Source organism: Cyrtonyx montezumae, unplaced genomic scaffold, assembly GCF_038088225.1.
Source record: "Cyrtonyx montezumae isolate F1298 unplaced genomic scaffold, pur_monq_1.0 scaffold_3, whole genome shotgun sequence".
Classification (NCBI taxonomy): Eukaryota; Metazoa; Chordata; class Aves; order Galliformes; family Odontophoridae; genus Cyrtonyx; species Cyrtonyx montezumae.
This window is the reverse complement of record NW_027072034.1, coordinates 108,993,000-109,018,620: the sequence shown is the minus strand read 5'-3', so window position 1 is coordinate 109,018,620 and position 25,621 is coordinate 108,993,000. Positions and strand designations below refer to the sequence as shown.

The following is a 25,621-nucleotide window of genomic DNA, read 5'->3' as shown; positions in this document are numbered from 1 at the left end:
CCTATCACGCGGCGCGTCTCCGCTCCGCCCGATCTGAATATAAGCGGGCGGGCGCGGTTGGAGGGTACTTCTCTGAGAGCTGTCGTTATCTTCGTTCGTGTGCGTCGCTGCGATGTCTGGCCGCGGGAAGCAGGGCGGGAAGGCGCGCGCCAAGGCCAAGTCGCGCTCGTCGCGGGCCGGGCTGCAGTTCCCCGTGGGCCGCGTGCACCGGCTGCTGCGCAAGGGCAACTACGCCGAGCGGGTGGGCGCCGGCGCCCCGGTGTACCTGGCGGCCGTGCTGGAGTACCTGACGGCCGAGATCCTGGAGCTGGCGGGCAACGCGGCCCGCGACAACAAGAAGACGCGCATCATCCCCCGCCACCTGCAGCTGGCCATCCGCAACGACGAGGAGCTCAACAAGCTGCTGGGCAAGGTCACCATCGCGCAGGGTGGGGTGCTGCCCAACATCCAGGCCGTGCTGCTGCCCAAGAAGACCGACAGCCACAAGGCTAAGGCCAAGTGAACGCGCCTAGGATAAATCCAGAAACAAGCACAAAAGGCTCTTTTCAGAGCCACCCACAATTTCTTTAAAAGAGTTGACACACTTCTCCCACTTCTGGTTTTTCCAGTGAGTGTTGATGGCGCATGTAAGCTATTTTCTCACTAGTGTTTATGTCTCTTCCGCTTGGAATAAATACAGCCCTGTCCAAGCCTCCCTCGGCTCTGACGAAAGCACGGGCAGCGCTCCTTGTGGGGCAGCGCCAGAGGAGGCGGTGCAGTAACGCTGCGATGCCCGCCCGCGTCTTTCCGCCGCGGTGTCCGCGCGGCGCTGCGTTGCGCCCTAACGCGCACGTGGGGCGGTGCTTCGGGGAAGGGCTGGTCGCGGGTTTTCAATCGCTGAAGCACATCAATCTGTAGCGTCTTTTTCACCACTTAACGATCTTCTCGAGAAACGCCCGCGTAGGCGGGTGGGTCCCCATCATCCAGTTCAGATAAAAGCTGTGAACAACCGCACCTGAGCCGCTGCTTCCCGTTATCCATGGGTATGTGTTTCCTGACAAGTTTCCTTATCACAAAGATGTTTTGTCCTTGCAATTGTTCCCAGCTGTGAAACCAAAGAGCTATTCCAAATCCATTTGCCTCAGTGGGGCTCTTTTGAGTGAATCTCTCTGGCTGAGCCCTTTATAACACCTCAATGATTCAGTTTTATTGCTATTAGTTTTTCTTAGTCCATAATGTGCAGTCAAAGTTTGCTGTTATGATCCTGAAACACAATACGTATCATTTTTTCCATGAGGCTTTGCACGACATTAAGTATTCCTGTCGGACTCAAGTTGCACCAGTCTGTGTGTTCTTTTCTCTAGGAACTAATTGTGAGACCCATATGATCATTTCACTTCTGCAGAATCTGAATCAGTGATTTTAAATAGCAGAACCTGAAAGTCTGTCTGAGTACCAAACTGTGGCAGACAAATAGAGCGTCTTGAGCCAACTCAGCTCTGCCTGCGTGCCTGTGTTTGCTATGACATTGAGAGTTAGGTGATTGTGTTTGGAGCACATGAGGAAGCAGCCCTATTTAAGGAGATGTGTAATTTCCATATTAATGTCCTCTTTTTTTGTGTGTGCAGAATGATTAAAAAAGAAGAGCAGCTCTTGCAGTTTCCCAAAGGCTGGTTGGAGCCAGATGAGCAGTGGGTGCAGCGCAGACAGGAGAGGCTTGTATTTCTTCGTGTCTAATGCTGCACAACAACAGCACAGGTTCTCCTGCTCTGAACTCCAAATTTCATCCTTAAATCCATGGCCTTTATTTTTTACTGTTGCTTCTTTCTTTTTAATTTGACTCTTTCAAGACTGAAATCTATAAGCAACCTAAACAGTGGCACTAAAAGTTGTGGATTCTACTGGTGATGAGAACTGAGCTGTCCTGCTACTCCTTCCATAGACAAATTCCTTGTTCTCTTCAGTTTTAAAATGAGTATATGCACAGAATTGCTACCAGAGAGATCGTGTTAAAAGTGAATAGAATTAACTTTTTTGTTAAAGCTCAGTATCTTGTGTGTCGGGGAATGTTTTTGATATGGCTCTGAGTGTGGCATCAGGAAGGGCCACAGAGTATAACAAGTTACTTGCAGCCATAAAAAATAGAAATAAACAACTGCACCTGGTAAGTTCTAGAGGTTGCTTTGCAGCTGTGTAGGCCTCTGGTTCTGTGACCCAGTCCTGAATTAACTGATTGCTCCTGCTCCTTGTAATGTTTCTTCTCTCATCCCACTTGTGTGAGCTGGACAGAGAGAAGGGCTTTCCCAGTGGGATCCCCCCCTGCTGACAGCCCTCTTTTGCAGTGAGAGCTGTGTCATATCTGTGCTGCATTAGATTCAGTGCAACCCAGAGATCAGGTTCTCAGTGCTGAGGACTCCATATTTCCCCTTGTGATCTAAACTGGGCATACTTTCATTATTGATGAAAAGTATTACATTGAGGCGTAAGACCATTTTTTTCCATAGTTGCTATAATACTTTGTTTCATCACGCAATTTTTTTTTCTCAAATATACTCATTTGTAATCAAACTGGAAAATAAAGATGGAGTGACTTAACTAACGTAGCAATAATGTGAACAATTTGCACCATGTTTAATCGGAAATAATCTGTCAACATGGAAAATAATGAGAGCTGAGAAATGGATCATCCAACATTGACACAAAGAAACCAACCAACCAGAAAGCAGTATAAAATAGTTACGATGTGGTTTTTTTTTCTTTTTTTTAATCAGATCTCTAGCATTGATAGTTCTATTTATAATATATTCTTCCTGTTCTGTTGTCAGTTAACCACAGCAGCACAGTTATTTGTTCACCCAGACTGTGTATTTCACTTTTGCAAAGAACAAACGTGGTTTTGTTTCATTTTATTTAACTCTTAAGTGACTGACAAATATAGAACATACTGCACATATACTTATCTAGACAAGAAATGTCTTTCCAAAACTGCTGACCTCTAATAGACTTTAGAAAACAAAAATAAGATAATGGTAGTTTTTAACTGTTTGGATGGTTCTTTGCTATTCTTTACGTCTGATAACACTACAGGCACAAAACACAGTGATTGATAGAATGACAAAGATGTTCATGTAAAAAACAAATAAACATACCATGTGTTTCTGTTCATATGAACAAAGAGAAATCTTTAAGATAGGCACTGACACTACACAAAATACAGTATCAGTGGCCTTTTTGATGCCTGTGCTTTATAGCTTTTCCCAGGATGGTTTATGCGGATGTTGTCCCACCCTCTGGTTCCTGGGAAATGTACTCTGAGTAGAATATGTTACAGAAGATGATGAAAACTGCTTTGGATCTCAGAGTAAAGAATATTAAAGAAAATAATGACTGGTATAATGCACTATCGTGTGATTTCATATTCATATTCATAGTGTAGTTTTCATTAATTTTGAATGTTTGTCATCCTGTGAGATGAAATTATTTTTGCTATTGTTTCTGAGCCTAATTCTTACTGCTGTTATTACCAGTTAAAAAATAAATAAAATAAAAAGCATGCACGCATTATTTTTGACAATTTTTTTTTTTGGTCACTGTAGTGACATGGGTTTCAGCACTGGGAGATTGAGCTGTGGTTGTGCTACAGTCAGATCTGATGATGTGTGCGCCCAGGCAGGAGTGCTGTGTTCACATCACAGTACAGCAGCATCTGAGATTGTACCAGCATTGGAATATTGTAGTGAGATTGGAAGGAGAAATCATTATCAATAGTTCCTGCACTGATGAGTTTTAGGATTCCATTAAGAAATGTACGTACTGAAACAGACTTCAAGAGCAGAAGACTATCTGGAATGTCATAGAATGATAAAATATCTTGTGTTGGAAGGGACCTTTATGATCTTCTAACCCAACTGATGTGAAAGCTTCACAAATGAAGCACCCAGCATGTAAATAGAGGAAGGGCTGAGATACTGCTTCTGGATTCCTGAGCTGAGGGGATAAAATGCACCTTTATTATTTGTTTTTCAGGCCAACATGGCTGAATCTGAATCTTAAATAACACATTACTAAGTATAATAGCTTCTGATGAATGGTTCCAATGAGTATCACCACTTTCCAAAGTATGAGTACTTTTAGATATTTCCTAGATTCCCTCTCCATGCCCCCACACATTTGATTACCTAAGAATTTAGAGTCTGGAACATTCTGTATTTAAATAACCTTTTTAAGTACTGGATATAAAGAGAGGTGCAGAAAATGAAAGCTGTTTGAATTTGCTCTGAGGTACTTAGAGAGATCTCGAAATGCAATATGAAGCTACAAGAGAACACAGAGCAGGGAGGATGACTCCTAGCATCAGCTGTCTGAAATCAAAACTGAAACCTCCCACGGCAACCTTCAAGCTGAAATGAATGTTGATAAATCAGTGTCCAAAGTAATACAGACTTAGTATTGGTCTCTGTACCACTATTAAAACACCATATGCAGCTGGAGCTGGAAAGTTTGAGTCCAGTGGTTCTACAGTTCTCGATGTAAACCAGCATGTTGCCAAGGTCAGAATGTAATGCTCAGAATTCAGGGTTATTCAGATGCATTTTGAGAAACGGTGTTAACAACTCAGTTCTGCATTTGCAGCAATGTCTAATTACCAAAGAGAGTTGTGGAAATTTGGAAAATCAAGGTCTTGGATGAAAAACTTAAGGGCCAACTAGTAACTATAATATAAATGTGACACTTAAACAAGTTGTCACACAGTGACTGCTTTTGACAGTACTCAGTAGTTTAATTAATGAGGTAGGAATACTGGAAAAGTGAAGTAGCTATGAAATAATGTTCGTCTTCACTGTGTTTACAAGGAGTATTCTCTCATAAAACAGGAGAAGCTGTGCACGTTACTGGAGAAAAAAAAATCACACGTACAGAAAATTGTTGAAGTAACTGTTAGAAAGATCTTCTATTTCATTAACTACCACATATTTTTAAAATATGGAGGCTCGTGCTACGTAAGCTGTAACTAACCAAATTCTTTTGCACTAGCGCGCCGTGACACGCACCTCACTTCAACTGTAACAGCTGGGAATGAGGCACCCTCAAGCGGCTGATGGCGATACATCAGCTAAAACACTACTCTCGGACTTCTCATCAGTAAAACAGACGAGTCTCTCTCGGCAATGCAAAATCTACAAAAGCGCTTTTGTCCCTTCCATTTGCATGAATAAATCTCTTAAAAATAGAACGGAGAGGCATTGATTGGGATGTGTTGAATGGTAAGTTAACAAAGGAGTCTTAAAGAACAAAAAAGGGGGTGAGGGGGATGATAGAAAGGGTAGGAGAATCTCAAGAGAAAACCCACAACGAAATTATTAAAAAAAAAAAGGCAACTATTACAGAAAACAAAAAACCTTGTATTTCCAGGAACAAAATTATTAGCTAATGGTATTTACATAAAGTAGTTTTCAAAAGCAATTTGCAAATACTTCTTTGAAGTAGAAAGCTACATTAAACAGTTACAGTATTTCTTTATCTGATTTGACTACAGCTCTTTTTATGGCAAAGTGGGTGGCTCTGAAAAGAGCCTTTGGGTCGAACAGCTCAGGCACAGGAGGCGGAGACAGCTTACTTGGAGCTGGTGTACTTGGTGACCGCCTTGGTGCCCTCGGACACGGCGTGCTTGGCCAGCTCGCCGGGCAGCAGCAGCCGCACGGCCGTCTGGATCTCCCGCGACGTGATGGTCGAGCGCTTGTTGTAGTGCGCCAGGCGCGACGCCTCGCCAGCGATGCGCTCGAAGATGTCGTTGACGAACGAGTTCATGATGCCCATGGCCTTGGACGAGATGCCCGTGTCGGGGTGCACCTGCTTCAGCACCTTGTACACGTAGATCGAGTAGCTCTCCTTGCGGCTCTTCTTGCGCTTCTTGTCGCCCTTCTTCTGGGTCTTGGTGACCGCTTTCTTCGAGCCCTTCTTCGGGGCGGGCGCGGACTTGGCCGGCTCAGGCATAACGACTAATAGCACTCAAGTAGCGAACCGCAGCGACTCGAGAACAGAAAGGGAAGTGGAAAAGGACGGCTCGTGGGCCATTTATTTATAGCTCCTCTATGCAAATAAGATGTATTCCTTCTGCAACCTTTCATTGGTCAGAACTCAGAAACGCTCCTCTCCACCCCATAACTGTTTCTTATTGGTTTAAATTCGATTCGCCTCCTCATTGGCTGCCCAGGACGGACCCAGGCGTCAGCCTATCAGCGGAGAGGCGAGGAGGCAAAGCGAGAGTGTAGCCGAGTTCCGTCGGGTGCGGGTTGCATTTCTACGCTGGTTGGTGGCTGGTCCCCGTGTCGCTGCGATGTCTGGCCGCGGGAAGCAGGGCGGGAAGGCGCGCGCCAAGGCCAAGTCGCGCTCGTCGCGGGCCGGGCTGCAGTTCCCCGTGGGCCGCGTGCACCGGCTGCTGCGCAAGGGCAACTACGCCGAGCGGGTGGGCGCCGGCGCCCCGGTGTACCTGGCGGCCGTGCTGGAGTACCTGACGGCCGAGATCCTGGAGCTGGCGGGCAACGCGGCCCGCGACAACAAGAAGACGCGCATCATCCCCCGCCACCTGCAGCTGGCCATCCGCAACGACGAGGAGCTCAACAAGCTGCTGGGCAAGGTCACCATCGCGCAGGGTGGGGTGCTGCCCAACATCCAGGCCGTGCTGCTGCCCAAGAAGACCGACAGCCACAAGGCCAAGGCCAAGTGAGCACCCATGGAGGTGGAGAGAACAATCCAAAGGCTCTTTTCAGAGCCACCCACAGCATCGTAGGAGAGCTCAGAAATCCACAATACAATTTTGCAGGTGTATGAATTACTCAAGCCGCGCTTGGTTTGGGTTTTTTTTTCATGTTTATTATCAGTATTTGTTGGGTAATAATAGCTACGCTTTCCATTTTTCTGTTAACAAAGTCGTGCCGAAGTGTTCTCCCAGAGGAAGTTTTTTCCCGGGACGCGCCGCTACAACGTTCAGTTCTTACACCGCACTAAAGGAAACCAATGCATTTCGGGAGGCCCCGCCACAGCCCGCCCCCTTCCCCCCCCCCACGCCTGTTCCTTTCTTCAACGCAGCCAAAAGCGCCGGGACCAAGGCGGGGTCTGCGGTGGGAGGGGAAGGGGCAGCGGGCCGGGCTCCTCGTGGCCAATCCTCGGCCAGGGCGGGCTTTTCCAACAGCAGAAGCGGCTGTTCAATCTCAGCGGGAACAAAAGAGATGGGAGAGCTCGGGGCTGTTATCGCGTCGGTAAGAAAAATCTCCCGTCTTCCCCTAACGCACAAAAGTATTTAAGGAGACCCCTTATAGAGGAACAACATAATACATCAGACATGGCTCAGTAGTAGTATGCCTGGGAAATCCATTACTTTTGTTACAAAATATATTTAAAAAAAAGTGTCACCGGATTTTTATCAAATCATTATAAAACATTTCTTCACGGCAGTCAAACCAATTACTCGGCAAAAGATATAAAGTCTACACTTCCCTAAAGCCGCCGCGCTAAACCGTGCTCGTTAGGTTCCGGTAATCGGAGGGGAAAAAGGCAATTGACCTCTGACGACTTACGAATGGCTGGATCCGTGCTGCAGGTTTCTGACGACCTCGGTGCCTCAGCTCCTTTAGGGAAAGTGTGGGTGGCTCTTAAAAGAGCCGTTGGATATCAAAATAGGTAGAGCAGGACTCTTCTGGGATAATTTACTTCTTCTTGGCTGCCGTCTTCTTTGCCTTGGCTGCTTTGGGTTTGGTCGCCTTGGGCTTGGCAGCTTTAGGCTTCACCGCCTTCGCCTTGGCCGGGCTCTTGGCGGCCTTCTTGGGACGGCCGGCCTTAGCTGCCTTCTTGGGGCTCTTGGCTGCCTTCTTGGTGGCAGCAGCCGCCGGCTTCTTGGCTTTCTTGGGGCTCTTCTTCACCGCAGCCGCCTTCTTGGGCTTCTTGGCCGCAGCCGCCGGTTTCTTGGCCGCCGGCTTCTTGGGCTTGGCAGCAGTTGCTCGCTTCCTGGGAGCCTTCTCCTTCACCTCGCCCGGCTTCTTATTGAGACGGAACGAGCCCGAGGCGCCGGTGCCCTTGGTCTGCACCAGGGTGCCCTTGCCGACGAGGCTCTTGAGCCCCAGCTTGATGCGGCTGTTGTTCTTCTCCACGTCGTAGCCGCCGGCGGCCAGCGCCTTCTTGAGCGCGGCGAGGGAGAGCCCCTTGCGCTCCTTGGAGGCGGACACGGCCTTGGTGATCAGCTCGGTGACGCTGGGGCCCGCGGGCTTGCGGGCTTTGGCGCCGCCCGCCGCCTTCTTCGGCTTCTTGGCGGCGGCCTTAGCGCCGGGCGCGGGCGCATCGGGGGCGGCGGCGGGAGCGGTCTCGGACATCGCGGCAGAGTCCTCTGCGGAGCAGGCGAACACAATTGGGCTGGCGCGGGTCAGATGCTCGTATTTTTAGAGAGGAGCCGCGCGGTGATTGGTGCGTTGCTAAGCCCGCCCCGCTGCACGGCCGGGGAGCCCTTCGGTGTGCTCGATTTGTGTTTCTTTGGACTAACAAAAGTGTATTTTCCTCGGAATTTCTGCTACCAAATCGCCCCGTTTCCTCGGTGAGGGAGGAGAAGAGCAGGTACTTGCGTTCGGGAGAGTTTCCAGCCGCAGACACGCTTCCTGAGTTAAAGGAGAGGCGATAAATCCCGTGTGCTGCTGCTGGAGAGACCTCTGAAGAGAGAAACTTTTGTTTTTCATTGCAAATTAAAAATTTTCTTTCGGCAGAAATGTTACAGCAACCACTGTATCGTATTCTTTAGAGGGTTTTCTTGCGAATAAAATCGAAATCTGGCGTTTTAAAGCTATTTCGACAGTTTAAATTGATTTTGAAGAGGAGGAAGTAACACAAACTCCTCTCTCAGCTCTGAATATGGATTAAGAACCGGTTCCTTTGGCCATGTGTTTTACCTCCTAAAACGTTAAACTCTATTGAAATAGTGTCTCATACCACCTCCTATTGCCCTTATTATTGAGCTGTAAACAATTTGCTAATGCCTGTAAATTCATAAAGATGTAGTTGTTTTGTTTTCTCTTCCTGGCATTTCACTAGAGGGTAGGCAAACTTCCCCTGCTGCCTTGTGCTTTTTTCCTTTGTTTGTTTTCCATGTGAATTTCTATACCAGTTATTAAGTAGATCAATACTTATTTCTCCATGGTGTGTTTCTACTTCCAGTAAACAATCTCCGGGTACCTCATGTTACCAAACTGCAGCTTTCTAAACTAAAGCAGTCTCCTAAACTTTTGGTTATATTTAACGATGTTACTTTTGTCTCTCTGGTCATTTAAGATGTGGACGGCCTAATGTAGCAGTTATGTGCTTCTGGTCTTGCGGCCCAGACAGTATTATGTTGTTGCATTTTCTGGGATAGTTATAAAATGTAAAGCAAAATTACATTCATTTTTTTACACCTCTTACACAGACAAAAATTTCAATAAAGCCAATGCAGTATCTTCTCATCTCCCTAAAAGGAAAAATGAAGGGTACAATGAAGAAAGGAAAAAAAACATTTAATGAAAAAAGCCTTTTTAAATTATTTCTCCTGAATTTTACAGTCACAGAAATGAGGAACTGTTTTCTTGACAGGAACCAGAGCTCTTTGTGATAACCTGGGTTTCAGTTAGGGGAGTGGTAGGCCATAGTTCATCCCTAAAGAACCAGGAAGAATTCAATCAATACTGATATCTGGTTGAAGGTGATGAGATCTGCTGAAGGGAATGGAGCTCTGGAATAATTTTTCAGAATCTGTACCTGATTATAAAGAAGTATATTATCTGTAGACTCTAATGATTACTTAAGAATAGCACAAATATTACATGTCAACTTTGCCCTCTCTTTCTCTTTGGTATCACCAGATCCAACATGTAATGTAAGCACTGAATTTATGCGGGTATTTAACAACCAAAATTTCATATTATATGGACATACAGTTTTAAGTTAATGCAATTCTATTTCCACTCCACTATTTCATTTACATCCTCTGTGATGTCAATAGTGAACATGTATACAACATGAAAACATTTGTTTTCCTCAAAATTGTGTTTCATTGAGTACAAAATCAGGATTAAATGCTATAAAGATTAGAAAAGGAAAAAAAAATCTGCATCCTAGAAGAGAGAAATTTAAGGCAAAAGGTTGCAGAAAAAGTGCATCTGAGCACTGTAGTGCTATAACAGGAAGATGATGGAGAGAAGGGTAAATCCGACTGGAGCTTTCAGAATCTTGTTTGTAAAAATTAGGCAACATAAGATAAGGATACGAGAATGAAATATATCAGTGTGAATGTGGATATTGAAGATATATCTCCATGAGTTGTCAGAGGTGATTTAGAAAAAAAGATGTTTTCCTTAGTTTGTGCCTATAAATCAATGAATGAGATGTTGTCGTGACTTGATTGCATAGGGCAGTGCTTAGCAGGACTATGAAGAGATGACATTTAGCACCAGCCAGGACATTGCACAGTAAATCAAAACAGAGGAGAAGAGTAGATCACAAGTGACACGCCCGCACGAGGAAAGCTGTTCTTGCCCACTCTTGGTATTTTGAATTCATATACATTTACTTCAGTCATCTTTATTTGAGACGATTTAAATACTCTGTTGCTCAGTTGTAGCTCCATAGAGACTTGTTTCACATTTATTGGTGGCTGAAATGGAGGTGGTTAAAATGGTCACCATTCCAATTGGGGAATTCCTAGGCTTTTCTCCCAGCACTTGCCCTCTTTACATTCCCAACAGAGGCAGCCAATAATATGTGCAGCAGCTTCTGATCTTCAACACATAGTTTATAACTGCCCCAAAAGGCCAACTGTATCCTGGACTGCATTACAAAAGGGGTGGCCAGCAGGGAGAGGGAGGTGATTGTCCCCCTCTGCTCTTGTGAAGCTCCATCTGGAGTACTGCATCCAGGCCTGTGGCCCCCAGTATAAGAAAGACATAGAGCTCTTGGAACAAGTCCAGAGAAGGGCTCTAAGATGATCACTAGGCAGGAGTGACTCTGCTATGGAGAAAGGCTGAGGGAACTGGGCTTGTTTATCTTGGAGAAGACGCCAGGGAGAACTCATTGTGGCCTTCCAGGACTTGAAGGGAGCATATAAACAGGAGGGGTAACAACTGTTTACATGGGTTGATAGTGATAGAACAAGGGTGAATGGTTTTAAACTAAGACAGTGGAGATTTAGGTTAGATGTTAGGAGGAAGTTTTTCACTCAGAGGGTGGTGATGCACTGGAACAGGTTGCCCAAAGAGGTTCTGGATGCCCCATTCCTTGGCCATGTTCAAGGCAAGGTTGGATGTGGCTCTGGGCAGCCTGGTCTAGTGGCTGGTGACCCTGCCCATGGCAGTGGGTTTGAAATTAAATGATCTTTAAGGTCTTTTTCAACCCAGGCCATTCTATGATTCTATGATGCTATGATTTTTTGATTCTATGATTCTAAAACTGAAGTGACATTAGAAATTTCAAGACAAGGGGATAATTTCTTTTCTAATAGCTCTGCAGTGAAGACAGAAAACAACTTTAGCATGCAGAACTTACACTGGGAACATATTCTCCACATGAAAGAAAAACATTCACAACCACCAATGTTTTAGAAAGTTAAAGTACATTTGGCAGTTTGAAAAAGTGTTTGATCTGCAGTCAGAACAGATAGGGAAGAAAGAATACGCAGGCAGGCAAAGAAGAAAGGTGGTGACGGATAATGAAGAAGGCAAGAATTGCAGTTTCAGCTCTAGATGAGCAAGTCTGAAAAGGAAAAAATCTTAATTTTGTCATTTTAGGCATTTTAGTCATTGTTCATTGCAGAAAGACCTCAACAAGAAGACTCTATGTTGACTTTGGCGTGCATTTTGGTTTTCCCAATGAATAGACTAGAGAGATGTAGACTTCCTCACTCATTAAAAGGGGAGGAGAATGACATCAGAATCTCCAGAGGTACTGCTGGAGAGAGCATTGCCATAATATCTGCTACATCTGAATGACTTCAGTCCTTCCTACCTTCTGGGCAGTGCAGCAGGACTCAGTATCTCACAAACCTGCACAAGATCGCTATCTGAGCACCGCAAATCTCTTCCCTCCTGATTCCCATCTCTGTCCAGCTTTTGCATTTTTCCATTCAGACCTCCTGGCATAAGGACGGAGACATGAGCCACAGCCATGGGATGGTGCGGCACTTGAGAACTATCAAACATTCCCATCTCTGTCTCAGGACTTGCCAGTACTTGTACCTCAGAAAATGAGCTCTGGGTTATATTTAGATATGTGTGCAGCAAGGCAAGGCAAGGTAACATGGCAGTTGTTCTACTGAAGCAATTTGGTTAGGTAGCATTAGCATGAGACCTAACCACACAAACATGGTTAATGGGGTGCTCTACTGCCAAAGTGAAGTCCTGTGATCAGTTCTTCGCAGGCAGCTGGAGGAAGAGCAGTGGGTGTGCCCAAGCAGTTCAGTCCACATCTTTCCTCCAACAACAATTTCCAGAGAGATTTATTTAAAGGTCCTTATGTGCTGCTTTCCCATGTACATGTTCCGCCGGTATGAGGTACAAATATTCCCTTCAATGGTGATTACACTCCTATTACAATGTTACACCCATGTCTAACTTGCCCTCAGTGACTTCATCCTTTATGCAAGTTACAAATGTAATAACTCTTGTGAACGAACCAGCCAGCACAGTTTAACAGCTTTTAACCCTTAGCTAAGCAATTTTAAAGTGGTACCTGCAGAACTACAAAATCATTGCAGTACTTTGCCTACATAATATCAACGTTGCTGCTGATGCTGTTAAGATTCCTAAATGTATTGGGGCCATAGAGGGCTTTTTAAGTCAGTGTATGGCTAAACATCTGCAATGGGCAGGACAAGGAGGGCAGGGCATGGGTGACTGTCCCTGCAGATTCAGCTTCCTGGAATGTAGCACATTCCTCCCTGTACTCTTGGTTAAAGGATGGGGCACATACTGAGGCCTCACCTCATCACTGCTGCGCTGTGTTCTTTTGGAACTGAAAACGTACAGTCCAAAAAGATACAGTTATGGCAATAGAGGTACTGGAAAGAATGTCCTTCGTGGGGAAGGGAAAATAAGTAGCAAAAATACTGCAATGAAAGGTTTTCCCTGGAGAAATGGGGAGAAAAGGTGCACTATGTTCCATACCATAGAGGATCCCCCCCTCTTTTGACTCTGTTAACATATTTCTACTTTTCTCACAGGCAGTCAAGGAAACATCATATCAGTCAGCTACCAAAGAACAGAATTTCATTATCTTTACCATTAAAGAGCTTTGGTCTTCTAAAACTAAACTGAGGCATTTGACAAACTGTCTTCTGGACCACCATGCTTTGGATTTAGCCACCAGCCAAAGATTGAGAAAATCAGGACCTGAGGCAAACTGTCTGTGACAAGCTTAAACAATTGTGGCTTCTCCCAAAAATTCTTTCCACCTCAATTAACAGTCCCTCTCTTCCACCTGCATTTAATATCAGTGAATGCCACCAGTAAAATGTGCCACCCTATTGTCCCTTCAGAACAGTCACTCCACCAGCACTGAAGCTAAACTGCTCTGAGCAGCAAGCAGCCCACACAGAGCAATGCTGAGCAACCCGCTCTTCCACCCTACAACCCCTTGGCATTTCTGCAAACTTTCTGCTCTCCACCCTTTTCTCCCTGTGTTCTTGTGCTCCCTGTGGGTGCTGTTAAGAGCAGCATTGGTGCTAGTAGGGAACAACATGACCTAGATGCTCCCCCACCTCCATCCATAGTTGTGTTGACAAGTTAAAGTGTGGTTTTGAGAAGATACATGCATGCAGAGGAGGTCCATGTCGACAAGGCATGGCTTAGTGGACATGGTGATGATGGGTTGATGGTTGGACTAGACTATTTTAGTGGCTTTTTCCAACCATAATGGCTCTATGATCTCTCTGGGTGGAGTCATCCCAGGTGTTAATGTGACAAGACACAGGGTTTTTGTCACTTTTTTTTTGTCATGCAGCCAGTGACAGTGGCACCCAAACATGATGCAGGCTGGGTACTTGCCACCGCTGAGGGATGAAGCATTGTCACACATTGTGATTTACTGAGAAGTGTGAGGGTCATACAGGTCCTGGCTCCAGATGAGGCTTTGTGTCACCATTCTAGAGCACAAGTATCATCAGGTAGTACCTGTGTGCCAGCAACGTAAGCTAGCTTTCTTCCCTTAGAAAGCTGCTAAATGGTTTTGAAGAGTAATCCAGTGCTGTGTTGTATCTTATTATTATGTTCTTACAGCATGTGCTTACCAGCTGTGCAAGCTATGTGCTGTTGCCAGAGAGGCACTATCCATGGTTAGGAAGCCACCCAGACTGTCAGTAGGAAGGGCTGGAGCCACTGTATCTGCACAGCTAGCAAATGAGGACAGCCACGTGGCATTTCTGCTGTCAGATTGTTTGGAACTCATGAATAAGGCATCATACTCTGTACAGATATGTGCACAGTGTGGGCATGTTCAAGGCCCTATATGTTGTGATTTCACATATTTTGCTTGCTTTATGTATGCTAGCCTGAAAAAGTCAAGTGTATTAGGCCTAAACCTTCTCCTTCCTGATACAGGGCTTTTTTTAGTGGGATTTTTTGTTGTTGTTGTTTTTTGTTTTTTTTTTTTCTGTTTTAAACACTGAAAAAGCAATGAATGGTTGAAGTGGTTGATTTATGCACAAAACAAGGAGCAGAATAACAAGGTTCACTCGTGTGCTGTCTGAGTTTAGAAGTCAGTAACACTATATAATTGCCCTGAAGAGCATCAAACAGATCCAGCATTGAGCAGGTTGGAGCGGGAATCAGCCATGCCCAGCTGTATGGAGGCAGTAAGCAAAGAGAAGCCAGCTGGGTTTTTGGATTTACCCAAGCTGCAATAGGAGGCACCTGAAAGGAAGTCACAACAAGACACAGCTGATTATCTGACTAATTCTGATGTTAAGTGTTCAGATTTAATGCACGCTCATTTAGATAAGCATCTTCTGGTGGGAGGAGATGGGAAGGTGCAGAAAAAGAGAGAAAAAAAAGACAAAAATAATTTAAGCTAAATAGTGATACCAGAACTTAAGTGGAGGAAGATATTTTGTAGAAGAAAAGAGGCCTTGGCATGCTTGGGTGCATGGAAAGGACTGCAGGGGTTCCTGCTGTTAGCTACATCACAGTATGGGGTTGGAAATGTTTGTGTGCATTTGACACTAAAGTAAAAAAAAATAATAATAAAAAAAGAAAATGAAAAAAAAAGAGGATTCTTGTATTTAAAACCAATTAGCTTTAATTTTATTATATTCTTTTACAAGATGTGGTTATTCTTTTAACATGGTAATTCTTGAAAATTATTTTAGCTGTGTTTTTTTCTTTTCCTTCCTCCTAGGGTGACAGTTATTGCCTCTTTGATGTTGAAGGAGACACTTGTTCATGTTCTATCACCTCAGTTCTCAGGGATGCATGAGGACAGTGGAAGAATACAGAGCATAACAGCAGAACTTGATTCTGCAGCTGATAGCCTCAGCCTGTATCCTGAGCAGGAGGAATGAATGGGCAGTGTGAATGAGGCAGACTTGAGGTTCTGCTGCTCTTTCTTATGGATTCCAGTCAGAAACTTATGATCACAACACTGCAATAACTGAGTAATTCCCATGAAACTTTCCTTTGAGCCAATATCCCATCTGTGACAGAGGGCACATAAAAGAAGTATGGTAACTGATATCTCATATAAATGATCCCTTAACTCATAGTGGTTTGTTGGATAAGAACTTCCTGAGTCAGAGGGATTATATTTGGTTTGGAGAGCCTTGAGTGGATTTTTCTCCCGTGTTCATTGTCCACTTTCTCTGGGTATAGCATCTCTTATTTCTCATGCTTTAGGATGTGTTTTAGCATGACAGATAACAAAAGGCTGAGTGAGGAACAGCAACAGTTAAGAATGGGAGATGGGCAAATGGGTGATTGGTATGTATGCTGTATGGAGTATATCCCTTCAATCAGGGAGGATCCCATTTATATGCATTTAAGTGTCCTTTCTGTGTGTTGCAAAATCTGGAAAGCATAATTTCTATGATGCAGATGAAGTGGGACAAAGTAGCAATGAGCACAGTGAGTAAGTTGTACCTCTTTCCTTATGGCTGAAGAAAAGTGAGGAGAATATGTCTGAAGGGGCAGGAATGATGAGGACAGAGAAAAATCAGGAGCCTTCAGGGCCCAACATAGAGATTCCTTATATAAAATTTGTGAGCTGAAAGATGGTGGGAAAAATGACCACATCATTATTTTTTTTAGATCTCATTACTCACGCAGACCTTCCCTCTTTGGAGCCACCACAACTGAGCCAGAACTAAATGCCAATGCCAGTGGGACAAGGGCTTGCTGAGGTTGACAAAGACCTCCCTGAGCCTTTCATTTTGATGAACATTCCTCTGTCTCTGAATACTGATGCGTGCATCATGATCACAGTTACTCTCTCAATATTGGAATCACGCTGATCTCACAGCCCCACGGGGCAATGAGCTCCAAAAAGGAGCCTGGTGGGAGCAGCCAGCAAACACTGAGGTATGGCTTTACCTGTTCTGATGACTGATTTTTTTTAGAGTCATGAAGTCGCATCACAGCAACAAAGACGTGTTGTCACTGGCAGAGTACACTGGAGAAAGGAAATCACGGAGGAAAAAAAGTGCTTATCCACTCAGAACGATATCAGATCTTTGCAGTCTTGGAGGTACCTCACATGTGTACAGCACTGAAGTAGCCACCTTTATTGTACATTTCACGTGTATGACTAATTTTCATCCAATTAGCAGCAGTCATCTAGATGGGTATATAATCCTTTCAAGCAGTTCTAGGATGCCTGTGACTTAATCTTGAACAACACTTCAAACACAGGAAAGAAAACAAAAGGCCTTCTCCAGCTCTATGCTAATAATGCTCATAGTGACAGTAATGCTACTATCTGAAGCGGGTTGATTGAAGAGTAATTGTCCTGAGCATCTTATATAATACATAATGCATGTAACAAAACTTTTAAAAATTCTTTATATTGTTTATTAAAACATAAAAAATGAGGGCAATAGAAGTATAAAACTAGTGGGTTGGACATAAATGTTCTAGAAGATTCATACTTCCCTCTGATGTGAGATGCATTAAATTAGGTTTGTTAATGCTTCAAAGTGCAAGCAATATGTGAGTGCAAGTCCATGGAGTTGACCCCAAGTTAACTCTTGGGGTTCACATGTGTCAGGATCACACGTGTCAAAGTGTTGTAGCATTTATGAAGGGAAATGGGATATCCTTCATGCAGACAAGCGTCATAGAATGAATGAGAAAAGACTACAGAAACAGACTGGAGGAAAATAGCTGTTCCACAGTTGCCCAATGCATCATGCAGGATGTTTTGAATGCAGTATTTCAGAGAAACAGTCACCTGGAAACACAGTGGCTCAATGAGAAGTGACCTTCCAGCAGTGGCTCTTAGGATGCATGCTGTCTGCATTAAATCAGCAACAAAGCCGTATTACTTGCTACCTTCATTTATGAGACAAGCAGGACTTAGGGACTCAGTTTAAAGTTGCACAGGAACACCAAAAACCGTTTCCAGAGAGTAGCACACTTAATGAGTATGGACCCGAATTAATGGTCAGGTTATTATTTGCATGTAGTTAGTCATTATTCTTAATAATAAATACAAGGGCTGCATAGGCAAAGTTCCAGGTATTTGGTTCCAGGTACACAAAACCATGTTGCTTTCACTGCCTAACATAGACTCCTTGGCTTGATGAGAACCCTGTGTAAAACAGTACACGTAATAAATAGGAACAAGTATCACCTATGCCACAATCAACAAGAACCATGAAAAGTTATTTGCTGAAACAAAGGAGTCTTTTTACTAAGAAATCATTTAAAGTAAATGCCTACTCATTAGATTCTACTAAAAATTAAGTAGTTTGAGCAATATATGATTTGGAAAACAGAACCCCTGGAGATTTTGTCAGTGCAATATGAAATCAGACCGTAACCATAACTCCATACAAACAGAACAACTCATTTTCTCAAGAATAGACTACCCAAAGAGTACATTGGGTTGGCCTCTCTGCCACTTCATTTAGAGTGATTTTGAAAATAAAGAATAAAAAAAATCACAAAATTCCCCCAAATTAAAAAAGCTGGATAAGAGCAACAAAAGAATTCAACATAAATATTAACGACATAGAAAAGCAACATAGAAAGGCAAAAAATAATAGTAACAGAGTAATTCAATATATCGTTTTACTGACGTAAAAACAAACAATGAACCTCATCGAGGCACTAAGGGCCAGATGGGAGGAAGGGAGGAGCGTCGCCCCCCCACAGGAGCGGGAGTTGCTGGGAAAGGGAATTTCAGGAAGGAGGTGGGACGGGCCAAGGGGAAAAGGCCGGGGCCCCAGGGAGGTGTTAGAATGCAGAAACAGCTGAAGTCCCCGCCCGCGGGGAGGAGGACGCAGCACCGCTCCCGCCCTCGCGTGCGGCCCCGCCCCTGTCTTCAATCAGGTCGGACTAAACGCAATAACACCGAGCCGCGCCGCTCGCGCTCCGCGTCGGTGTCGGAGCAGCCAGACGTTGATCATGTCCGGAAGAGGCAAGGGCGGGAAGGGGCTCGGCAAGGGGGGCGCCAAGCGGCACCGCAAAGTGCTGCGCGACAACATCCAGGGCATCACCAAGCCGGCCATCCGCCGCCTGGCGCGGCGCGGCGGCGTCAAGCGCATCTCGGGGCTCATCTACGAGGAGACGCGCGGCGTGCTCAAAGTCTTCCTCGAGAACGTCATCCGCGACGCCGTCACCTACACCGAGCACGCCAAGAGGAAGACGGTCACGGCCATGGACGTGGTCTATGCGCTCAAGCGCCAGGGACGCACCCTCTACGGCTTCGGCGGTTAAACTTCTTTGTTACCACCAGCTTTCACAACCCAAAGGCTCTTTTCAGAGCCACCCACTTTTTTCCAGCAAAAGGCTGTGTCACTTTGCCTGCTAGATAGCTCGGGGTTGCTATTAACTTCTCGGGTTGCTCTTCTTTTTTCTCCATCTTCCTTGCCCCTATTTTCAACCCTTCGCTTTTTGTGCCTGATCTGCCGAGCACCGCAGCTCGGCTCTGCTCTCTACCACCTCCCTGCGTTCCCCGCTGCTGTTCCGTTACCGTTGCTCCCACGCACACAGGTGCTCGCTGCAGTGTTGCGGACACTCGCTACAGGGAGCGCTACTGCGTTCTAAGCCCGTTCTTTGCGACCGACTAAGACGTGTACCAGGGTGCCCTGGGCCGAACTCAGCGCGTCCCTTCGGCACCGCGTCCGGAAAGGCGGGCAGCCGCAAGCCCGTGACCCGAAAAACGAAACGAGGGACGAGCAGGAGGTATTGCGCTGAGAGCATTCGCAGGAGCGGGGAGACGGCGGAAAGGCGGCTACTCCGCCTTGCCCACCCCCAGGGGCCGCCGATGTGGGGCTCGCGGCAGCAGGCGGAGTATGGCCCCGCGATGCCTGCTCTCTTCCGCCGGGTGAGTGCCCCTCCCGCTCCTCCAAAAGGCGCGCGGCTGCAGCAGTTTCCGCCGCGGTTGCCACTCGGGGGAACGGGCAGCGCCTTCGGCACAGCGCTTCGTGTCGCGCTCGGGACAGGACAGCGGGGCTGAGCTGACAGCGGGGCTGAGCTAACAGCGGGGACCGCGCAAACGGAAAGACCCAGTGCCTCCGTATATACCCTGCGACAGGAAGCCCCCCACCCCAAAGACGCCACACAATGACTCTAAGCTGCAGCGTTCCGAGCTCTTCCACGACACTGTGGGTGGCCCTGAAAAGAGCCTTTGGGTTTCGCTTCGCTGCTCTGTGCGCCTCCTCGGAGCCGGCTATCTCACTTGGCCTTGGCCTTGTGGCTGTCGGTCTTCTTGGGCAGCAGCACGGCCTGGATGTTGGGCAGCACCCCACCCTGCGCGATGGTGACCTTGCCCAGCAGCTTGTTGAGCTCCTCGTCGTTGCGGATGGCCAGCTGCAGGTGGCGGGGGATGATGCGCGTCTTCTTGTTGTCGCGGGCCGCGTTGCCCGCCAGCTCCAGGATCTCGGCCGTCAGGTACTCCAGCACGGCCGCCAGGTACACCGGGGCGCCGGCGCCCACCCGCTCGGCGTAGTTGCCCTTGCGCAGCAGCCGGTGCACGCGGCCCACGGGGAACTGCAGCCCGGCCCGCGACGAGCGCGACTTGGCCTTGGCGCGCGCCTTCCCGCCCTGCTTCCCGCGGCCAGACATCGCCGATCGTTCGCTCAGACCCTAAAATATAAAACTCAAACAAGCAAAAACAGGCACAGAGTACTCGAGCTTCCCCGCGCTCACCTTTATATCCCTTCCCCGTGCGCGGCCGCCGGCTCCTGATAGGCGGAGCTGTGCTTTCTGCATGGAGCGGCCAATGGTGTAGCGAATCTCGGCCCGACCAATAGCGACGGGCGCCCCGTCCCGCCCAGCGCTCCGCAGGCAGCCAGTGGGCGTGTACGAAGCTCCGCTGGATCCGCCCTCCGGTGACGGGATTTGCCGGCAGCTGAATATGCCCGGCCCACGCCTGGAATTCCGAACCGGGTCGTTTTTATTTTTAGCCCGTTTTCCACGTTTCATTATGAAGAAATAAGTATATATTTAGCTTTTCAACTGCTAAGTGAGGGAAGTTGTAGATGAGGGTAGGGCAGAGTTGGAAAAAGGATGAGGCGTGTGTGGGGAGAAAAAAACTGTGCATATGCATGTCCAAGAATGCTGAATTCCAGTACTAAGCGAGCTCCCCTGCGACTTTTCCCCACGGTGGAACGTTACATGTTTCACACACAGCCATGTTATAAAATCACCAGCTTTTCTGTGCCTCGGGAAGAAGCCCCTGATTTCTCCTTGAGAATGAAAGCAAGAGCACTTACGACAAGCCTAACGCTTCACATATCCTGAGTGAATGTATCTGTTGCTTTGCAGTATATAAAACGAAAATAAATCGGAACCCACAATAAACACATTCCCTTAAGACATAGAATTCATTAGTTTTTCGCTGATTTATTCTCTGTACTTGTGTATGCTCTGTAACACTTCGTAGCTGCTTATTGCCTCTCTGCAGAAACAGTCTATGAATGTTTCTAAGAAAGACAACAATAAATTTCTACCTATAAAAGTGAAGGTCCTGTGCGCCTCAGGAGTCACCACACTGAAAGAACAAAGAAAGACAGTAGCTGGCGGTACATCCCATAGGCGGTAATTTTAAACTTCGAATGGACCAATGAAATTCAGCATGTTTGTTTCGGCCAATCAGAAGGAAGAACGGTGCTATAAATAACCCCGCGGCGGAGCGCGAAACGTAATTCGTGACTTTGTTCGCTGGCAGTTGTTTTCTGTTGGTGATGGCGCGCACGAAGCAGACGGCGCGTAAGTCGACGGGCGGGAAGGCGCCCCGCAAGCAGCTGGCCACCAAGGCGGCCCGCAAGAGCGCGCCGGCCACGGGCGGCGTGAAGAAGCCGCACCGCTACCGGCCCGGCACGGTGGCGCTGCGCGAGATCCGCCGCTACCAGAAGTCCACGGAGCTGCTGATCCGCAAGCTGCCCTTCCAGCGCCTGGTGCGCGAGATCGCGCAGGACTTCAAGACCGACCTGCGCTTCCAGAGCTCGGCCGTCATGGCGCTGCAGGAGGCGAGCGAGGCCTACCTGGTGGGGCTCTTCGAGGACACCAACCTGTGTGCCATCCACGCCAAGCGCGTCACCATCATGCCCAAGGACATCCAGCTCGCCCGCCGCATCCGTGGGGAGAGGGCGTAAAGAGATTTAAACCTCGAAAGTTACTTTAAAACGTGTACTTTATTTTACCCAAAGGCTCTTTTAAGAGCCACTCCATCTGCAATAAAATGAGCTGTGTCACTGCATTGTGATTCTAAGTTCCAAACGTCTATGTAATTAGAGAATCTAATCTGTTTGCTTGCTAGCAGAGAACAGGCAACAGTAGTTGGAGCATTTAAGGGGTAGGTAAGGAATGAGAAGTGGCATCTTTAGTAATTCATTTCGAGTAGTTCATGTACACATGAAAGCATTGCTGTGATGTTTCCTTGCAGGAAGGCACTCTAGAGCAATTAATGCATAAACAACCTATCCTACATTACCCTCTCAACCACTTGCTGTCGTGAACGCCCAGTATCCTTTACCTTTTATTTCTCCCACTGCCTCCCTTTGACTGCCGTCCTCAAAGTCTCGGCAGGTGCACTGCTGTTTCAAAAAAACAAAATCAGAACAGAGGTATGAAGAAGGTGCCGGCGCAGCACAAAGCCGTGCAGGGCGAATGTTCAGCAAACTCCCGCTCCGATGGTGGGCGAAACGACCGCCGCTCCGTGCCCTCTGCCCATTGGCTGCCTGCGGAGCGCTGGGCGGGACGGGGCGCCCGTCGCTATTGGTCGGGCCGAGATTCGCTACACCATTGGCCGCTCCATGCAGAAAGCACAGCTCCGCCTATCAGGAGCCGGCGGCCGCGCACGGGGAAGGGATATAAAGGTGCGCGGGGGGAAGCTCGAGTACTCGGTGCTTGTTTTTTCTTGTTTGAGTTTTATATTTTAGGGTCTGAGCGAACGATCGGCGATGTCTGGCCGCGGGAAGCAGGGCGGGAAGGCGCGCGCCAAGGCCAAGTCGCGCTCGTCGCGGGCCGGGCTGCAGTTCCCCGTGGGCCGCGTGCACCGGCTGCTGCGCAAGGGCAACTACGCCGAGCGGGTGGGCGCCGGCGCCCCGGTGTACCTGGCGGCCGTGCTGGAGTACCTGACGGCCGAGATCCTGGAGCTGGCGGGCAACGCGGCCCGCGACAACAAGAAGACGCGCATCATCCCCCGCCACCTGCAGCTGGCCATCCGCAACGACGAGGAGCTCAACAAGCTGCTGGGCAAGGTCACCATCGCGCAGGGTGGGGTGCTGCCCAACATCCAGGCCGTGCTGCTGCCCAAGAAGACCGACAGCCACAAGGCCAAGGCCAAGTGAGATAGCCGGCTCCGAGGAGGCGCACAGAGCAGCGAAGCGAAACCCAAAGGCTCTTTTCAGGGCCACCCACAGTGTCGTGGAAGAGCTTGAAACGCTGCAGCTTAGAGTCATTGTGTGGCGTCTTTGGGGTAGGAGGCTTCCTGTCGCAGGGTATATACGGAGGCACTGGGTCTTTCCGTTTGCGCGGTCCCCGCTGTTAGCTCAGCCCCTGTCCTGTCCCGAACGCGACACGAAGCGCTGTGCCGAAGGCGCTGCCCGTTCCCCCGAGTGGCAACCGCTGCGGAAACTGCTGCAGCCGCGCGCCTTTTGGAGGAGCGGGAGGGGCACTCACCCGGCGGAAGAGAGCAGGCGTCGCGGGGCCATACTCCGCCTGCTGCCGCGAGCCCCACATAGGCGGCCCCTGGGGGTGGGCAAGGCGGAGTAGCCGCCTTTCCGCCGTCTCTCCGCTCCTGCGAATGCTCTCAGCGCAATACCTCCTGCTTGTCCCTCGTTTCGTTTTTCGGGTCACGGGCTTGCGGCTGCCCGCCTTTCCGGACGCGGTGCCGAAGGGACGCGCTGAGTTCGGCCCAGGGCACCCTGGTACACGTCTTAGTCGGTCGCAAAGAACGGGCTTAGAACGCAGTAGCGCTCCCTGTAGCGAGTGTCCGCAACACTGCAGCGAGCGCCTGCGTGCGTGGGAGCAACGGTAACGGAACAGCAGCGGGGAACGCAGGGAGGTGGTAGAGAGCAGAGCCGAGCTGCGGTGCTCGGCAGATCAGGCACAAAAAGCGAAGGGCTGAAAACGGGCAAGGAAGATGGAGAAAAAAGAAGAGCAACCCGAGAAGTTAATAGCAACCCTGAGCTATCTACCAGGCAAAGTGACACAGCCTTTTGCTGGAAAAGTGGGTGGCTCTGAAAAGAGCCTTTGGGTTGTGAAAGCTGGTGGTGACAAAGAAGTTTAACCGCCGAAGCCGTAGAGGGTGCGTCCCTGGCGCTTGAGCGCATAGACCACGTCCATGGCCGTGACCGTCTTCCTCTTGGCGTGCTCGGTGTAGGTGACGGCGTCGCGGATGACGTTCTCGAGGAAGACCTTGAGCACGCCGCGCGTCTCCTCGTAGATGAGCCCCGAGATGCGCTTGACGCCGCCGCGCCGCGCCAGGCGGCGGATGGCCGGCTTGGTGATGCCCTGGATGTTGTCGCGCAGCACTTTGCGGTGCCGCTTGGCGCCCCCCTTGCCGAGCCCCTTCCCGCCCTTGCCTCTGCCGGACATGATCAACGTCTGGCTGCTCCGACACCGACGCGGAGCGCGAGCGGCGCGGCTCGGTGTTATTGCGTTTAGTCCGACCTGATTGAAGACAGGGGCGGGGCCGCACGCGAGGGCGGGAGCGGTGCTGCGTTCTCCTCCCCGCGGGCGGGGACTTCTTTTGTCTGATTCACTTCTCACATCAGTTCAGCGTCTCATTTTAATCATTACATTCCATTTCTCTCTTTTTTTCGGTCGAATACACGTTACTTGAAGAATGAACTGCACTTTGTTTTTCTATTGCTCTTCATTATTTTACTGTTTCCTTTGTTTATTATGCCCGTGCTCTCCATGAATCCCAACATTTTCCCTCTTCCAATATCAGCAATGGTGTATAAAGTACCCTGTAGTTCCAAGGTAAGCTTTTTTTTTCTTCTGAAACTGGTGTCAGATTGTAGGGAGTTTTCCTTAATTCTTTTTCTTTTAAGAATAGCACAAAGTCCTTAAACTCTTCATCTCTTGTTCTTTTGATGGTGGGCAGGGTGCATACACAGTGGAAACAACAATGCAGTATCTAAAGAGCCTTATAGGTTATTGGTTTCCATTCTTTAGGAACAGTATGACTTTCTTTCCTTTGATTTTTTTTTAATGCAGTTAGGCCTATGTATGCCCCAAGCTCTTGTAAATAACATTATATATAAGAATAATTGGCATTTCACGTAAACAATAACCAATACTTTTTAACAATGTGCTTGTTAGAGGCTCAAATACATTAAGCATGATTTTTAGTGTCTGTGCATTCTGGATGCACTTCTTGTAGATTTCTATAGCGATTACTCTCTTCCCTGTTTTTTAGGCTGTCTCCACTTCTACTTATTTTTACAGTATTATTCTTACCTTCTTAAATAATAAACATATAACAGTAGTTACTGTACAGATTTGTAATTTATTTTTCTCTCCAGCATATTTGTGCAAAAATAAATTTTAGGTGGAGGTGATATTACAGTTTATAGGTCACATACAGTTTTGATCTTTGTACACTTCAGCAGTGTAGCCCAATATTCAAGACATGCAATATGACTGTCTGTTAGAAACTGAATGTCAGAATGTAGCTTTCATTAGCAACAAAGGCGGGAAAGATTTCAAAAGGTTTGGCTTTTCCTTTGGTCTTTTCTATGCCTCAGAACTCTCTCAAACACATGGGGCTTTAAAAAACAATGCATCTACTTGAAATTGTTGGGACACACCTCGCCTCAGTCTTGGGAGTTAATTCATGAATTTCAAGCTTGGAAGCCAGGATGGAAGCTCTCCTCACTGCTTTGCCTTATTCCATTGTTCAGGTACCATAGTTGTTAGCACTAGCTTTCAAGTAAACAGTTTCTTTTATAGAAATAATCAGTTAATGGTTG

The 25,621-nt window shown here is 47.5% G+C and overlaps 9 protein-coding genes across 9 annotated transcripts; 5 read left to right on the top strand and 4 right to left on the bottom strand.

Moving 5' to 3' along the window:
- Positions 1 to 80: 80 nt before the first annotated feature.
- LOC136052603 (histone H2A-IV) lies at positions 81 to 674 on the top strand. Its single transcript, XM_065742859.1, has one exon. The coding sequence runs from the start codon at positions 113 to 115 to the stop codon at positions 500 to 502; it is 390 nt and encodes a 129-aa protein (XP_065598931.1). The 5' UTR covers positions 81 to 112; the 3' UTR covers positions 503 to 674.
- Positions 675 to 5,508: 4,834 nt separating this feature from the next.
- Positions 5,509 to 5,993, bottom strand: LOC136052616 (histone H2B 1/2/3/4/6). Its single transcript, XM_065742874.1, has one exon. The coding sequence runs from the start codon at positions 5,971 to 5,973 to the stop codon at positions 5,593 to 5,595; it is 381 nt and encodes a 126-aa protein (XP_065598946.1). The 5' UTR covers positions 5,974 to 5,993; the 3' UTR covers positions 5,509 to 5,592.
- A 272-nt stretch (positions 5,994 to 6,265) lies between these two features.
- LOC136052604 (histone H2A-IV) lies at positions 6,266 to 6,867 on the top strand. The gene has a single exon (XM_065742860.1). The coding sequence runs from the start codon at positions 6,317 to 6,319 to the stop codon at positions 6,704 to 6,706; it is 390 nt and encodes a 129-aa protein (XP_065598932.1). The 5' UTR covers positions 6,266 to 6,316; the 3' UTR covers positions 6,707 to 6,867.
- Positions 6,868 to 7,621: 754 nt separating this feature from the next.
- LOC136052589 (histone H1.01) lies at positions 7,622 to 8,379 on the bottom strand. The gene has a single exon (XM_065742842.1). The coding sequence runs from the start codon at positions 8,343 to 8,345 to the stop codon at positions 7,686 to 7,688; it is 660 nt and encodes a 219-aa protein (XP_065598914.1). The 5' UTR covers positions 8,346 to 8,379; the 3' UTR covers positions 7,622 to 7,685.
- Positions 8,380 to 18,597: 10,218 nt separating this feature from the next.
- On the top strand, positions 18,598 to 18,911 carry LOC136052625 (histone H4). Its single transcript, XM_065742883.1, has one exon. The coding sequence runs from the start codon at positions 18,600 to 18,602 to the stop codon at positions 18,909 to 18,911; it is 312 nt and encodes a 103-aa protein (XP_065598955.1). The 5' UTR covers positions 18,598 to 18,599.
- An 891-nt stretch (positions 18,912 to 19,802) lies between these two features.
- Positions 19,803 to 20,303, bottom strand: LOC136052602 (histone H2A-IV). The gene has a single exon (XM_065742857.1). The coding sequence runs from the start codon at positions 20,259 to 20,261 to the stop codon at positions 19,872 to 19,874; it is 390 nt and encodes a 129-aa protein (XP_065598929.1). The 5' UTR covers positions 20,262 to 20,303; the 3' UTR covers positions 19,803 to 19,871.
- Positions 20,304 to 21,357: 1,054 nt separating this feature from the next.
- On the top strand, positions 21,358 to 21,819 carry LOC136052600 (histone H3). Its single transcript, XM_065742855.1, has one exon. It carries the CDS (start codon positions 21,383 to 21,385, stop codon positions 21,791 to 21,793), a length of 411 nt encoding a protein of 136 aa, XP_065598927.1. The 5' UTR covers positions 21,358 to 21,382; the 3' UTR covers positions 21,794 to 21,819.
- Positions 21,820 to 22,580: 761 nt separating this feature from the next.
- Positions 22,581 to 23,059, top strand: LOC136052601 (histone H2A-IV). Its single transcript, XM_065742856.1, has one exon. The coding sequence runs from the start codon at positions 22,601 to 22,603 to the stop codon at positions 22,988 to 22,990; it is 390 nt and encodes a 129-aa protein (XP_065598928.1). The 5' UTR covers positions 22,581 to 22,600; the 3' UTR covers positions 22,991 to 23,059.
- An 868-nt stretch (positions 23,060 to 23,927) lies between these two features.
- LOC136052621 (histone H4) lies at positions 23,928 to 24,241 on the bottom strand. Its single transcript, XM_065742880.1, has one exon. It carries the CDS (start codon positions 24,237 to 24,239, stop codon positions 23,928 to 23,930), a length of 312 nt encoding a protein of 103 aa, XP_065598952.1. The 5' UTR covers positions 24,240 to 24,241.
- Between the last annotated feature and the right edge of the window lie 1,380 nt (positions 24,242 to 25,621).

Bases quoted from the DNA above. Each gene is read 5' to 3' on its own strand.
- LOC136052616 (XM_065742874.1), bottom strand. From the start codon at position 5,973: ATGCCTGAGCCGGCCAAGTCCGCGCCCGCCCCGAAGAAGGGCTCGAAG.
- LOC136052621 (XM_065742880.1), bottom strand. From the start codon at position 24,239: ATGTCCGGCAGAGGCAAGGGCGGGAAGGGGCTCGGCAAGGGGGGCGCC.
- LOC136052600 (XM_065742855.1), top strand. From the start codon at position 21,383: ATGGCGCGCACGAAGCAGACGGCGCGTAAGTCGACGGGCGGGAAGGCG.
- LOC136052602 (XM_065742857.1), bottom strand. From the start codon at position 20,261: ATGTCTGGCCGCGGGAAGCAGGGCGGGAAGGCGCGCGCCAAGGCCAAG.
- LOC136052603 (XM_065742859.1), top strand. From the start codon at position 113: ATGTCTGGCCGCGGGAAGCAGGGCGGGAAGGCGCGCGCCAAGGCCAAG.
- LOC136052601 (XM_065742856.1), top strand. From the start codon at position 22,601: ATGTCTGGCCGCGGGAAGCAGGGCGGGAAGGCGCGCGCCAAGGCCAAG.
- LOC136052589 (XM_065742842.1), bottom strand. From the start codon at position 8,345: ATGTCCGAGACCGCTCCCGCCGCCGCCCCCGATGCGCCCGCGCCCGGC.
- LOC136052625 (XM_065742883.1), top strand. From the start codon at position 18,600: ATGTCCGGAAGAGGCAAGGGCGGGAAGGGGCTCGGCAAGGGGGGCGCC.
- LOC136052604 (XM_065742860.1), top strand. From the start codon at position 6,317: ATGTCTGGCCGCGGGAAGCAGGGCGGGAAGGCGCGCGCCAAGGCCAAG.